Source organism: Myotis daubentonii, chromosome 4, assembly GCF_963259705.1.
Source record: "Myotis daubentonii chromosome 4, mMyoDau2.1, whole genome shotgun sequence".
In the NCBI taxonomy this organism is placed as follows: Eukaryota; Metazoa; Chordata; class Mammalia; order Chiroptera; family Vespertilionidae; genus Myotis; species Myotis daubentonii.
The window spans coordinates 14,057,761-14,073,040 of NC_081843.1; the positions used below are offsets into that span (position 1 = coordinate 14,057,761).

Here is a 15,280-nt window from a genome sequence, read left to right on the forward strand (position 1 = left end):
GGCCAATCAGCGCTCGCGTCCAAACCGTGCCCACTCCCCGCGGGCGACAATCAAGGAAGCGGCTGCAGCTAAAAAGCGACGTTAGCGCCTCCGTTCTTTCCGGGGACCAGGCCAGCGCTCCAGAGGCGGCCACTGGACAGCGGTTCACCCGAGGCCGAGCTCCGCGACTTCGGCGGAGCACAGAGCCGAACGGGCGGTCGCGGACGGGATTGCGCGCGGAGACAGTTCGTCCTCTCGGGGTAGCCGTAGGCGTCAGGGGACCCGTCCCGGCCGAATCCACGTGACTCTAGGGGCGCCTAGCTAGAGCCATGGCGGTTTCCAGGCCGCTGTCCCGCTTCTGGGAGTGGGGTAAGAATATCGTGTGCGTGGGCCGGAACTACGCGGACCACGCCAAGGAGATGGGGAGCGCCGTGCTTAGCGAGCCCGTGCTCTTCCTGAAGCCGTCCACCGCCTATGTCCCCGAGGGCTCGCCCATCCTCATGCCCGCCTACAGCCGCAACCTGCACCACGAGCTCGAGCTGGGCGTGGTGATGGGCAAGCGAGGCCGCGCCGTCCCGGAGGCCGAGGCCATGGACTACGTGGCCGGCTATGCCCTGTGCCTGGACATGACCGCCAGGGACGTGCAGGATGAATGCAAGAAGAAGGGGCTACCCTGGACCCTGGCCAAGAGCTTCACCACCTCCTGCCCCGTCAGCGCGTTTGTGCCCAAAGAAAAGGTCCCTGACCCTCACAACCTGAAGCTCTGGCTCAAGGTCAATGGAGAACTACGGCAGGAGGGTGAGACGTCTTCCATGATCTTTACCATCCCCTACATCATCAGCTACGTTTCTAAGATAATGGCCTTGGAAGAAGGAGATATTATCTTGACCGGGACGCCGAAGGGAGTTGGCCCTGTTAAAGTAAACGATGAGATCCAAGCGGGCATACACGGGGTCGTCAGTATGAGATTTAAGGTGGAAAAGCCAGACTATTGAGTCTATACAAAGCATCCTAATTTCTTAAGTTTCAGAAGAGAAGGGAGTTGGACTGAAGCAAGCAAAGGTTATTAAAAGTGACTCCTTTAAAAAGAAATCAAATTTTAAAGATGATTTGATTGGGTTGCTGTGTCTCAACTCAGGGAAGATAGGAACTCCGAGAAAAACACGCTCTAGAACAGCCGATCAGAAATGGAAAGGAGAAAGGAATGCCTGTCTGTCTTCTAGGAAACAAACAGAAGAAAGTATTTGTGATGTCTCCCATGAGGCATGAAATGTTCAGAAGACTTTCCTAAAACTGGACTGGAAAAGACTTTTCAGTGAGTCATTCTGGGATCAGTAGTTCAGTAATTAAAATATGCAAAGGGAGTTGAAAAGCATGTTTCAAATGAATGTTTCCCACATTTCCTTGATCATGGTAATCATCTGAAGGTATCTGTAAAAAAAAAAATATTTCCAAATTACTGGCCCATACTGGGCCCACTGTATTAACAGAATTAATCTCCAGCACTCCATGTGATTCTTATGAAATGTGGAAAAACACTACTCCACATATTTTAATTTAAAATTTTATTTAATAAGTTAATGAATGACAACCTCACTCGTTTGTACCCTGGCTCATAGATTCTGAGTTTAAGAGAGAATTTTGAGCCTGGCTGATGTAGCTCAGTGGTTGTCGCCCAGATTGCCCACTGGGTCTCCAGTAGGGGGCGTGCAGAAGGCAATTTATCAATGTTTCTATCCCTCTCCCTCTCTAAAATAAAAATATATTTTTTAAAAAAGATAATTTTGAAACTACTGTTTTTAAATAAATATGCTGGGTGTTGTGTGGACTAAAAATCTTTCCCCTAATAGTGGCTAGGAGGGATGCTTTCTTATTAAAGTACTTCAGACCTTGGTCACACTGACCTTTGGCCTGGTGAGACTGTGCTTTATTAACGGAGTTCATCAGCATCTCTACCTCCTGACCAGAAATAAGCAGCCTTCAGGGAAGTTAAGTGGCCTAGGTGCTACTTTTGCTTTAACCTGCACACTTCTTCAAAAAAAGGGGAGGCAAGATGCACGGCATAGCTATCAGACTGTTGGTGGAGGCATCTTAGGCTTTGGCAGAGCCTCCTACTATAGTGTAAACAGAAGATACCTGCTGGCCCTTGAAAGCTTCGCACACCTAATTTAATAATAGTTAACACTGAGCCTTAGTATTGCTAGATACTGTGTGCCAAGAGTTGTCTATGTTCTTTTTTGTTTTGTTTTTTTTCTTTATTTTATTTTATTTTTTTTCTTTCTTTATTTTTTATTGCTTAAAGTATTACAAAGAGTATTACATATGTCTCCTTTTTTTCTCCCTCTATGTTTTATTTAACCCTCAACAAAGCTGTGATGTTGGTATTACTACTGTCCCTGTTATACAGGGATGAAAATATAGTTAGAGGTTAAGCTAGCCTGGCTCTACAGTCACTCAGCTGAGTGACAGGCCCAGATATAACCCAGATATCCCAAGACCAGAACCTGAATGAATGCAGGATGCATCTTTTAAATAGATATATAAAAAGATTCAAATGTTTAGGTATTATGCAACCCCCACATTTAAATTATAATTTACTATGGAGTATAATTTACTCCATACTATTTTCCACAGTGGCTGCACCAGTCTGTATTCCCACCATAAGTGGATTTATTAAATATCATGCTATCTTTTTATCAAGTTTCTTTTTTAATTGCTTAAGCAATACATGTTTATTAAAGAAGAGTTAGAAAATATGGTTATGAAAAAAACCCAAATACTCAAAATTTCATCTGCTCAGAGACAGCCAAAGTTAAGTATTTGGTGTACAGTTTTCTAAATCTAGATGTAATGTTTATTATTTGTTCATACCGCACAATTTTATAACCTAGTTTTTTTCACCATATATTGTGACTATCCATGTTAGTCTGCACATTTCTGCAGTACTGTTTTCAAGTGACTGCATAAGATTCTGAAGTTAGTCCTTCATTTTTAATCATTGAGATTGTTTCTAATTATTTGCTAGCAGAATCAGCACATTTATTATTTCCTTTGGCTAGGTTCCCATAAGGAAAAGAGTTGAATCGAGGGTGTGCTCATATTGAAAGTGTATTGGTCCAGGTAGCAGATACAAGGTTCAGCTGAGACAGTTCTATCAAATTCAGACTTGAAAGCAAACCAAAGATATGAGCTGGAGCCATGTTCACATATAGCTCCCTTGGGTGGCATAAGCCAGCACCCAGAAAATGTACGCTGCCCCTGAGGTCATTGTTCATCACAATGGTTCATTAGCTTTGTCACAAACAGCTGACAACAGCATTGTGGTGTCACATACAAAGTCCTTGGTTGCAAGAATCAAAAACTGAGAGACTCACCAATTCCTACAAATTCTGATATTGATAAAATACAATAATCCTAGCACCTAGAACAGGGGTCCTCAAACTTTTTAAACAGGGGGCCAGTTCACTGTCCCTCAGACCGTTGGAGGGCTGGACTATAGTTTTGAAAAAAACTATGAACAAATTCCTATGCACAGTGCACATATCTTATTTTGAAGTAAAAAAAATGGGAACAAATACAATATTTGTATTTGCATGTGGCCCGCGGGCCGTAGTTTGAGGACCCCTGACCTAGAAGGTACATTTTCCCCCTAACTTTTATTTTGCATAAATTTAAACCTAATAAAAAGTTGAAATTCTAATATAACAAACTATATATATGTATACAGAGGCCCTGTGCACGAATTTGTGCACAGGTAGGGTCTGGCCCGCCCAAATCAGGGTATATTGGCCACTGGCCAGGGAGAGGGGACATCGGAAGTTAGCCAGCTGACCCCGCCCCCTGGTTGAGCTCCCAGTCAAGGGGACGATTTGCATGTTAGCCTTTTATTATATAGGACTAGGGGCCCGGTGCACGAAATTCGTGCACTGGGTGGGGGGGGGGGAGTGTCCCTCAGCCCAGCCTGCCCCCTCTCACATACTGGGAGCCCTCAGGCGTTGACCCCCATCACCCTCCAATCGCAAGATCGGCCCCTTGCCCAGGCCTGACGCCTCTGACAGAGGTGTCAGGCCTGGGCAGTGGACCCTCATTTCCCCCCATCACTGGTTCTGCCCCCAGCCCAGGCCTGATGCCTCTGGCCCAGGCATCAGGCCTCGGCAGGGGACCCCCAGGCCCCTCTGATTGCTGGCTCTGTCCCCCGCCCAAGCCTGACGCCTCTGACCCAGGCTTCAGGCCTGGGCAAGGGGACCATCATATCCCCCCAATCCCCGGCTCAGCCCCCCGCCCAGGCCTGATGCCTCGGCCAGAGGAGTTGACCCTCATCACCGTCCGATCACCAATCACCGGATCGGCCCCTTGACCAGGCCTGAGGCCTCCGGCAGAGGTGTCAGGCCTGGGCAGGGGACCCCCAGCTCCCCGCGGTTGCAGGCTCTGCCCCTGTCCAGGCCTAACGCCTCTGGCCTAGGCATCCGGCTCGGGCAGCGGGGACCCGCAGCTGCAGCGGCCCCGCGATCGTGGGCTCCGCTTTAGGCCCAGGCAAGGGACCCCTAGCTCCTGGGACTGCCAGCTTTGACCGTGCCCAGCTCCCATCGCTGGCTCCACCCCTACTTCCTGCTATCACTGGCCAGGGCGGAAAAGGCGCCTGATTCTCCTATCATGGCTGGGGGGCAGGGCAAAGGCGGCCCCAGGGCCGCCTTTGCCCTGCCCCCCAGCTCTTAGCTCCCCCTGGGTTTCCGATCACTGTCAGTGGCAGGGGGCTTCTTCCTGCTTTCCCTTTCGCCTCCCTGCATTGTGCCTACATATGCAAATTAACCGCCATCTGGTTGGCAGTTAACTGCCAATCTTAGTTGGCAGTTAATTTGCATATAGCCCTGATTAGCCAATGAAAAGGGTATCGTCGTATGCCAATTACCATTTTTCTCTTTTATTAGTGTAGATGTGTGTGTGTTTGTGTGGTTGTGTGTATACATATATATTAGTATATATGTAAATACACACACACATACATGGGGTGGGCAAAAGTAGGCTTACAGTTGTGAGTACACAAAACTATTTTTGTTTTATTACTAATTATTGTATTATTTCCCATACAAACAACTAAACCTACTTTGCCCCGCCCTGTGTGTGTGTGTTTGTGTATCTCAGTTCTCTAACTTAATTCATCCAGAAGGCTGTTTGAGAAGCAATTTGTTCGAAAACAATCGGTTTTTCCTCATTAGAAATAATGTAAATTGAATAATCCATTCCAGACCTCAGCATGATTCTTTGTTTTAACCTTTCTTATATACAGTACATTTCTAATGTGCTGTTTAATCTATAAACACTTTTCTTAAATTTACTGAACTATCCGCTACTAGCCTTAAATGAATCACCTTCAGCACTCATTCCAGGAGTGTCTTTCAGGTTAGCATGTAGTATCTTTGCTTGTTCATATATCACTGCCTCCAAGCTGGCTAACTGCTTTCCATTTATTCAAATCAACTGTTTATCTACCTCTTCAATTGCCTGTGATTGTTGTTTCTTTTAAACCCTTAGTAACACTAGCATTCTTGATGGCCTCTTTATGTTTTAAAATTGAGCTAATCGATTTTGCCTACAAAAGCATTTTCTCCTTTCTTTGTTGCCTGAGAAGCTTTTTGTCATGCTGAAGTATCAGCATGAAAGGGTTGTCAGTTTGGTTAGACAGAGACACCACTAGTATTTCTGTGAATAGCTTGGAGAACTGAATTGTTTGCCACGGGAAACATTTGGGAAGTGTTGGAGAAAGGAGGTTTGACTGCAGTAATCTGTACTTGACAAGAGTTTTTAAGAATTCCTTTTAGGCGCTGGCTCTGGGTGGCTCAGTTGGTTGGAACATAGTCTTATAAACCAAAAGGTTGTGGGTTTGATTCCCACTCAAAGCATATACCTAGGTTGTGGGTTCAATCCCTGCGCGTGCGTTTTCTCTCTCTCTCTCTCTCTCTCTCTCTCTCTCTCTCTCTCTCTCTCAAAAATTGATAAAAACATATCCTCAAGTGAGGATTAAAAAAAAAAGAAAAAAATACCTGTTAGGCCCTGGCCAGGTAGCTCAGTTGGTTAGAGCATCCTCCCAATATGCTAAGGCTGTGGGTTTGATCCCCAATCAGGGCACATACAAGATCACCCAATGAATGCATAATGAGTGGAACAACAAATCGTCTCTCTCTCTCTCAAATCAATAAAAAAAATTTTTTTAATATATTTTTATTGATTTCAGAGAGGAAGAGAGAGGGATAGAGAGATAGAAACATCAATGATGAGAGAGAATCATTGATCGGCTGCCTCCTGCATGCCCCCCACTAAGGATCAAGCCCGCAGCCCAGGCATGTGCCCTTGGCCAGAATCAAACCCAGGACCCTTCAGTCCACAGGAGGACGCTCTATCCACTGAGCCAAACCGGCCAGGGCAATAAAAAAATTTTTTTTTTAATCTTTCTCCGACTGGCTTATTTCACTTAGCATAATGCTCTCCAGGTCCATCCATACTTTGGTAAATGGTAAAAGTTCTTTTTTTTCATCAGTGTAGTATTCCATTGTGTAGATGTACAACAGTTTTTTAATCCACTCATCTGCTGATGGGCACTTAGGCTGTTTCCAAATCTTAGCTATTGTAAATTGTGCTATGACCATAGGAGTGCATATATTCTTTCTGATTGGTGTTTCTGATTTCTTGGGATATATTCCTAGAAGTGGGATTACTGGGTCAAATGGGAGTTCCATTTTTAACTTTTTGAGGAAACTCCATACTATTTTCCACAGTGGCTGCATCAAGTCTGCATTCCCACCAGCAGTGCACGAGGGTTCCTTTTTCTCAACATCCTCGCCAGCACTTGTCTTTTGTTGATTTGTTGATGACAGCCATTCTGACAGGTGTGAGATGGTACCTCATTGTCGTTTTGATTTGCATCTCTCAGATGATTAGTGACTTTGAGCATTTTTTTATATGTCTCTTGGCCTTCTGTATGTCCACTTTCGAAAAGTGAAGCTGACACCTTTTCTTTTCTTTTTTTTTTTTTTTTTTATTTTTTATTTTTTTTATTTATTTATTTTTATTTTTTTATTGCTTAAAGTATTACAAAGGGTATTACATATGTATCCATTTTATCCCCCCGCCCTAGACAGTCCCCTAGCCTCCCCTATCACCCAGTGTCTTATGTCCATTGGTTATGCTTATATGCATGCATACAAGTCCTTTAGTTGATCTCTTACCCCCCTACCTCCTGCCCCCCAACCCTCCCCGGCCTTCCCGCTGCAGCTCGACAATCTGTTTGAGGCAGCTCTGCCTCTGTATCTATTATTGTTCAAAAGTTTATAATGGTCTCTATTGTCCACGAATGAGTGAGATCATGTGGTATTTTTCCTTTATTGACTGGCTTATTTCACTTAGCATAATGCTCTCCAGTTCCATCCATGACGTTGCAAATGGTAAGAGTTCCTTCCTTTTTACAGCAGCATAGTATTCCATCGTGTAGATGTACCACAGTTTTCTAATCCATTCATCTACTGATGGGCACTTAGGCTGTTTCCAGATCTTAGCTATGGTGAATTGTGCTGCTATGAACATAGGGGTGCATATATCCTTTCTGATTGGTGTTTCTGGTTTCTTGGGATATATTCCTAGAAGTGGGATCACAGGGTCAAATGGGAGTTCCATTTTCAGTTTTTTAAGGAAACTCCATACTGTCTTCCATAGTGGCTGCACCAGTCTGCATTCCCACCAGCAGTGCACAAGTGTTCCTTTTTCTCCACATCCTCTCCAGCACTTGTCGTTTGTTGATTTGTTGATGATAGCCAGTCTGACAGGTGTGAGATGGTACCTCATTGCTGTTTTGATTTGCATCTCTCGGATGATTAGTGACTTTGAGCATGTTTTCATATGTCTCTTGGCTTTCTGAATGTCCTCTTTTGAAAGGTGTCTATTTAGGTCCTTTGCCCATTTTTTGATTGGATTGTTTATCTTTCTTTTGTTAAGTTGTATGAGTTCCCTATAAATTTTGGAGATTAGGCCCTTATCAGATATGTCATTGGCAAATATGTTTTCCCACACAGTGGGTTTTCTCGTTGTTTTGTTGATGGTTTCTTTTGCTGTGCAGAAGCTTTTTATTTTGATGTAGTCCCATTTGTTCATTTTTTCTTTAGTTTCAAGTGCCCTAGGAGCTGTATCAGTGAAGAAATTGCTTCGGCATATGTCTGAGATTTTCTTGCCTTTGGATTCTTCTAGAATTTTTATGGTATCCTGTCGTACATTTAAGTCCTTTATCCATTTTGAGTTTATTTTTGTGTATGGTGTAAGTTGGTGGTCTAGTTTCATTTTCTTGCATATATCTGTCCAATTTTCCCAACACCATTTATTGAAGAGACTATCTTGGCTCCATTGTATGTTCTTGCCTCCTTTGTCAAATATTAATTGAGCATATTGGTTCGGGCCGATTTCTGGGCTCTCTATTCTATTCCATTGATCTATATGCCTATTCTTGTGCCAGTACCAGGCAGTTTTGAGAACAGTGGCTTTGTAATACAACTTGATATCTGGTATTGAGATCCCACCTACTTTGTTCTTTTTCAGGATTGCTGCAGCTATTCGGGGTCTTTTTTTATTCCAGATGAATTTTTGGAAAGTTCGTTCTAGATCTCTGAAGTATGCTGTTGGTACTTTAATGGGAAGTGCGTTGAATTTATAGATTGCTTTGGGTAGTATGGACATTTTGATGATGTTGATTCTACCAATCCATGAACACGGTATGTTCTTCCATCTGTTTATGTCTTCCTCTATGTCTTTTTTCAACGTCCTGTAGTTTTCTGAGTAGAGGTCTTTTACCTCTTTAGTTAAGTTTATTCCTAGGTAGAAGCTGACACCTTTTCATGTTTGTACCCACTTTATATATATATTTATATTGATTTCAGAGAGGAAGGGAGAGGGAGAGAGAGATAGAAACATCAATGATGAGAGACGGTTGCCTCCTGTAAGTCCCACACTGGAGATCGAGTCCACAACCTGGGCATGTGCCCTGACCTGGAATAGAACTGTGACCTTCTGTTTCATAGGTCGATGCTCAACCCCTGAGCCATACCAGCTGGGCCCACTTTTTTTTTAACAAGACTATTTGTGGTATAAATGTTGGTGTAGTATCTTTGGCTTCAGGTAAGTTTTATATTTCTTTTCAATACAATTAATTCAAATATGCTAAAACCATATATTTTAAAGAGAAAGTAATTATAAGTAATAATGTACTAGAAAAATTCAAATTATAAAAGAATAGAATTCATAAACAGAAGTATTAATAGCCAAATATGAGTGCCAATGAAATTGCTATATCTCAACATTTACAATAGCTGATAATTATTGACAATGCACTAAGTGCAGGAATCTAAGCACTGTACCTATATTAACTTACTCAGTCTTCACAGTTGCCAAGAGAAGTTAGTATTATTGTCATTATTTACAAAAGGGGAACTGCAAAGAAAGAAGCTCAAAGCTGGAGACGATCCTGGGAGCAGCAAATGGGTTTGAGCCTGCAGCCACAGAGCTTGCCCATGAAGCCACCTCCAATTCTAACTCCTCTAGCTGGGCCTTCATATCCCACCTGTGAAATGGGCAAACTAGCAGTACTTGGATAAATCAGACACTATAAGTAAATGGCTTATTACAATATCAGTCACATAAAAAGCACTTAATAAGGTTAGCTATTAATGTCTATAAACTTATGCCAAGGAATAAGCTATTGGTTGTTATTCCAGTGATGGGCATGGGGTTTCCTACTAGTTAAATGTCACACTGAGAAGGCTCCAAAGAAGCAGTGAGGAGGTCAGTCAGAGCCCTCTGCCACCCTGCTAGGGCTCTATGGTTGCAGAACACTCGTTGCTGCATATGCACCTACTTCAAGAATGCCTGTATTAAACACCTCACCTGTATTATACGGTTAAAGCCAAGTAGTAAAAGAGCCAGAGCAGCTGAGGCCCATGAACTGCAGGAGGCCAGACAGTTGGTTGAGGCACCCTTGGCCCAAGCATTGGTACTTTGGGACCCACTGCTAGAGGTCAGGGCATCAGGAGGCCTGGCACAGCAGCTCCTGGCACCATCTGGGCCAGGCGTCCTTCCTCATGTCCTGTGCTCTTGAACACCTACTCTTATTTAACTAACAAAAGATTTGAATGTGGCTGCCAGTGGATGCCTTCACTTCTCTCTCCTCCCCAACCTGACACCCTGCCCCCCTATTCCCCATGGGCAGGGCATTGTCCTTGAACCTCCACCACTTTCCCTTTCCTTCCCTGTCTACCCTCCTGATTCGCCTTGCTTAACACGCCCATTTCACAACCCAAGGAAGAAAGAAAGGAAACTCTCATTGGGCACACTTGCTGTTTGCACAACTAGGTCAAATCCTTCATTACTTTACTTATTACCATAATTTGGCACACTAGCTGTCAACTCATATCTCTCCTCTATGGCTGCCTATGATAAAAGCCAGATGAAACATTACTGACAAGGAAAGTTTATTTCACAACACCAACTTTATAAAAGAGTTTCATATACTTTTTCTTTTCTTTTTTTCTCACTCCTATAGTGGGTAAAATGTAGCCTTCTGAAGTGCCAGACCCAAAAATGTTGGCATAATCTCCCAGACTGTAGATCAATGCTAACCATGTTGGTGGGTCTGTGCCCTGAAGCAACTCAGCATGGTATGGTGCTGAGGAGAGTGCTTTGGGCTCCTACAAGGATGACTGAGGTAGAAGGGAGGCTGTTGTCCTTCTATCCAAGCAGGCCTCCCACCCTTCTAAGTGATGGGCATGGGACAAGGCATCACTCATATAACTTTTTCAGTCAGTCTCCCCACAGTTGATTTTAGACTCATGTCAACCCTGAGTCAGCAAGTCTTCACAAGCATTGGGTAGCGCCAAGGTATCATCAGAGCAGGCAGGGGATTTGCAAAGCTCCATGGTGTTTCAAGCAGTTGCACAACATTGCCCACAGACTTCTGCTGTTCCCACCGGGCCCCTCATCTGGGCCCTTGCAGCTCCAGGAAAGCAGATTGAGCCATTGGTAAACTCTAGGTAAGTTGTTTTTAGAGGTTCTGATCTTTCTCAGGGAAATAAAATGAGGAAAGGGGCTTAAGAAAAGAAATCAATCTGAGGGAAAGATTAAATTTGTTTATTACTCATGCAAACATTTTCCAACTTGGGAAGAGAGAAGGCCAAGCTGGTAGAAATGGCCTTCTAAGAATTGAGCTCAGGTGAGATAGATATTTAAGATTTACCCCCAAACCAACTCCAGGAGGAAACAACTATTTATAGAAACATTTTTACCACATTTGAACAAAGTACATTTTATCCATAATTTTCAACTCATCTTCCACATTAAGGGGAGTTAAAACTCATATTCTTTTCCAGAGTTTATAATGATATCTGATTTAAATATTTCCTTGTCCAGACAAGTTCCTACATGCCTCAACAGGATCTGCAAGCTTACATGAGATCACACTCATTCTCAATCTACCCCTTGCTCTGTCTGATAAAAAAACCTGTAGGGAGAAAAGAGAGAGAAAGTTAGTTTTAAAGACTACCGTGTATATAAAGTTGAAAACCAATGACCACAACAGAGAGTGCAATAGAGAACCGCAATGAGTTTTGCTTACAGCTGTTAATATGTCGATTCAAGTTCTAAGACAAAAGAGTTCAAATTTCAGGCAGAGTTCAGTAGAAAAATTACAGATCTGGCTTTTGTAAAAATCCATGTCATTTGTTTCATGACATTTCTCTTTGGTAGGAAAGTTGGGATTTCAAATCCAACACATAGAAAAATAGGGCTTAAAATACGTTTAAGCTACCAGTTGTGATCGACATTAACCTGGAGTGGTAACATAATCTGTTAGACTACAGGAATATGATGATGAAATTTATTAATAACTAGAGACCCGGTGCTTCAAAACTGTTAAGGTGTAAAGGAGAAAACATTTGAGAATGATGGGAGGAGAGTAATAATGTAGGCAGCAGCCCTATCTCACCTGTGACTTGGGGCTAGTGGCAACATTTCTTGGTCCCATTTTCCTCATTTGCAAAACAAGGCTCACTTCCCTTTACACATTTAACACAAAGATTCTATGAACCTCCAACACTGCAGTGTTATTGGTGCTTCAGAAGTCTGATCGAGTTTTAGGATTACAGAAGTTAATTAATCTCCCCAGGTCACACCGGCTGAGGAATGGTCGAATTGGAATTCTTACTTGAGTCTGTCTCATCCAGCATCTAAGCGTTTAACCATACGCTATTATATCCCGCTCACTGAAGTGAGGAGATTGCCACGTGGGTTTTGTGGGTGGGGCAGACCCATCTTGACTCTAAAGCCAGGTGCCTAATCTTGGAGTTAACATTACTGGGTATTTTCTTTGTTGACCTATTTATTTGGTGTCATTTGTAACTACTTTATGCTATATGAAAAAACCTGATTACTTCCATTGTTTCTACAGTAGCCAAATCCTTCTGCACATTTGGGAATTGGGCATCATTAAAATAAGAAATTATTTATTTGGCCAAACTCTAGGATTTTCTTTTGTTTGAATATATAGAACAATATAGTACTGTAAAATATACTAACTTTTAAATAAATTTTGCTTCTTTCCAAAAGAAATTGCCACTTTAATGCTGTTTTCTGTTCATCCGTCATTGCAAGAAACTCATTTACCTGATTTAAAAAATAAATCAAACAAGTATTTCCAAAGTTTATATAGATAACTCATCTTAACAAGGTGAAACATCAATTTTCTCATTAGAAGTGGAATTTTATTCACAGTAATTACAGCTCAATTCTCTTGATGGAGGAGATAAGGTCAGATATCTACTCTAAATTAAATCTCTGAAGCTAACTGGGTGGGTTAGCACAGAAAACTCCCCTTGACAAACTGGAAATCACTTGGAACTGAGCTTTAATGGTAAACTTCAGGAGCTGGTTTTAACAGTAAGAAACAAGTGCTTATCATCAAGTGTACAATCTAATCTCTAAGTATCTGCTGCTGCTGTCCTACAGCGGCAGATGGGGAACATTCGTGGCTGACTTTCTACAGCTGAGTGTGTGAAATATTGCCAAACCCTTCTTCTGGAAGAGCTACCTCATAACTGATTGACATCTTCAATGTGTTGTTTACCCATTGTTATTTGACTATATAAATGTCTTGTTTATTCTCCACGGAGAATAAACAAGGGTCTCTGTCATTATTCCTAATAATATTAGCTATGATTTTAATATACAATATGTACTTATTTGTTCATTAAAGAAAGCAATGTATATTTAAATCAAGAATGATTTTTCACAGACCTCTTTATTAATAAATTGCTATCAAATGTTCACCAAAATAACCTATATTTTAGAGGAAGAAAATCCAATTTGGACATATTTCCAAACATGGTTTCTTTTTTGCTATTTACCGTGCAGCCCAAAGTCTCCTCAGCAACATTTCCTGTGAGACTACAGGAATGGAGGGTACCTGTGTGATCAGTAAGATCAATTAGCATATCAAAGCTGAGAAAAACGGATTTAAACTTCGAAGAATCTTTGTTGCAAGTTGTACAAATGCTGGATGCTTCATTTACAATGTAACCACAGCTTGAACTGAAAAGAAAGGAAGGACAATGATAAAATGTGAAGGCCCTAAGTAACAAATCTGTTTTCCAGCAGAATTATCACTTAAAAGTCTAAATCAGAGTAAGTAATTTCAGAGTGCTCAGCACTGCGCAGGATACAAGACAAACATAAAATTACAAGGAATAATTCCACATGTGTTCTCAGTCTGTATTTGTGATTCATCTGAAACTGGGATAAGCTCATTGTCCTGCTTCCTACCTTCCCCCATGCTGGTCCTGCCCCTACTAGGTCCTTCCTTTCTTGCCCGCCCCCCCCCCCCCCCCCCGCCCCAAGCCTTAACTCCTTCCCTTCTCTGAACAGCTGCAGAATTTATACTTCAGCACTGACTATATCCTGTCACATCCTATTCCTTGTTATTGCAGGCATGTCCATCTTATATCCCTGCGGCTATGTTCTAAGGGCAGGAATGGTGTCTTGTGACTAGAAAGCCTAGGTTCCACAAATGCTCACTTGATGGTACTTATTAGGTCTTCTGTACACCTACAGAAAAACCGTAGGGTTGGGCAAGTTCACACCCTAAATGCTATTATTACTACTAGTGACACATTCACCTCTCTTTAAGTGGTAATTACATGCTATTTCATATTTTTGAAGTAGGTCTTACTTCAGCCAATTTGGAAAGGACTAATTCAAATTTCTCAAGAAAAGAGAGTGATCTGAAGATAGTGGTTTCTTATCTAGCCACAGATCACATTTAAAGTAAATGTTAGATGCTTTTCTTCACATATCAATACTAAAGCTATAGGAAAAAATGAGACAAAAATTATTTAAATTTGTGAAAAATATCTTTCAAAAAATAACTGCCTTACACAATAGCCTCCACATTAATTTTTTTCAACTTCAATACAAAATCATAAAGTGTTTTAAAAATCCATAGGTCAACTGCCCTGGCCAGGTAGCTCAGTTGGTTAGAGCATCCTCCCCATACACCAAGGTTGTTGGTTTGATCCCATGTCAGGTCATGTATGGGAGGCAACCGATCATGGTTTCTCTCCTACATAGATGTCTCGATGTCTCTCTCTCTCTCTCTCTCTCTCTTCCTCTCCCTCTAAAAAATCCATAAAAACATACCCTTGGGTGAGGATTAAAAAAAAAATCCATAGGTCAATATCTTGACCGTGGTCATAGGCAAACAAGCCTATACATGAGATAAAACTATATAGAACTTAATGTACACATGTGCACACAAATGACTGCATGTCAATCTGGGGAAATTTGAATAAAATAAGTGGATTGAGTCCAGCCGGTGTTGCTCAGTGGTTGAACATCAACCTATGAACCAGGAGGTCACGATTGGATTGCCAGTCAGGGTACATACCTGGGTTTTGGCTGGATTCCCAGTGGGGGAGGAGGGGCATGCAGGAGGTACCCAATTGATGAATCTATATCATCACTGATGTTTCTATCTCTCTCTCCCTCCCCCTTCCTCTATGAAGTCAATAAAAAATATATTTTAAATGAGTGGATGGAATTAATGTAAATATCCTGGCTATGATGTGATACATTGGAGGAAATTGGTCAAAGTGCACATGGACTCTTTCCATATTATTTCTTAAAACTCCATGTTAACCTAGAACTATCTCCATAAAAATTTCTATTACAAAAGCCCATAGGGAGATTTTCACAATAACATTTTAGACGTTTCTTGCCAACT

General features: G+C 42.0%; 2 protein-coding genes across 3 annotated transcripts in view; one reads left to right on the top strand and one right to left on the bottom strand.

The window, feature by feature from the left end:
* Window positions 1–46: 46 nt before the first annotated feature.
* On the top strand, window positions 47–2,211 carry FAHD1 (fumarylacetoacetate hydrolase domain containing 1). Its single transcript, XM_059692695.1, has one exon. It carries the CDS (start codon window positions 309–311, stop codon window positions 972–974), a length of 666 nt encoding a protein of 221 aa, XP_059548678.1. The 5' UTR covers window positions 47–308; the 3' UTR covers window positions 975–2,211.
* Window positions 2,212–11,118: 8,907 nt separating this feature from the next.
* MEIOB (meiosis specific with OB-fold) overlaps window positions 11,119–15,280 on the bottom strand; it is a 31,336-nt gene continuing 27,174 nt past the window's right edge. Inside the window, exons 9-11 of one of the 2 annotated variants that reach the window (XM_059692697.1) lie at window positions 13,410–13,593; window positions 12,583–12,669; window positions 11,119–11,509 (exon numbers count right to left, since the gene is read on the bottom strand). In XM_059692697.1, coding sequence (XP_059548680.1) covers window positions 11,399–11,509; window positions 12,583–12,669; window positions 13,410–13,593 — 382 coding nt within the window. In that variant the 3' untranslated portion in view covers window positions 11,119–11,398. The remainder of the gene's footprint in view (window positions 11,510–12,582; window positions 12,670–13,409; window positions 13,594–15,280) is intronic. The other variant, XM_059692698.1, reaches the window with a different exon arrangement.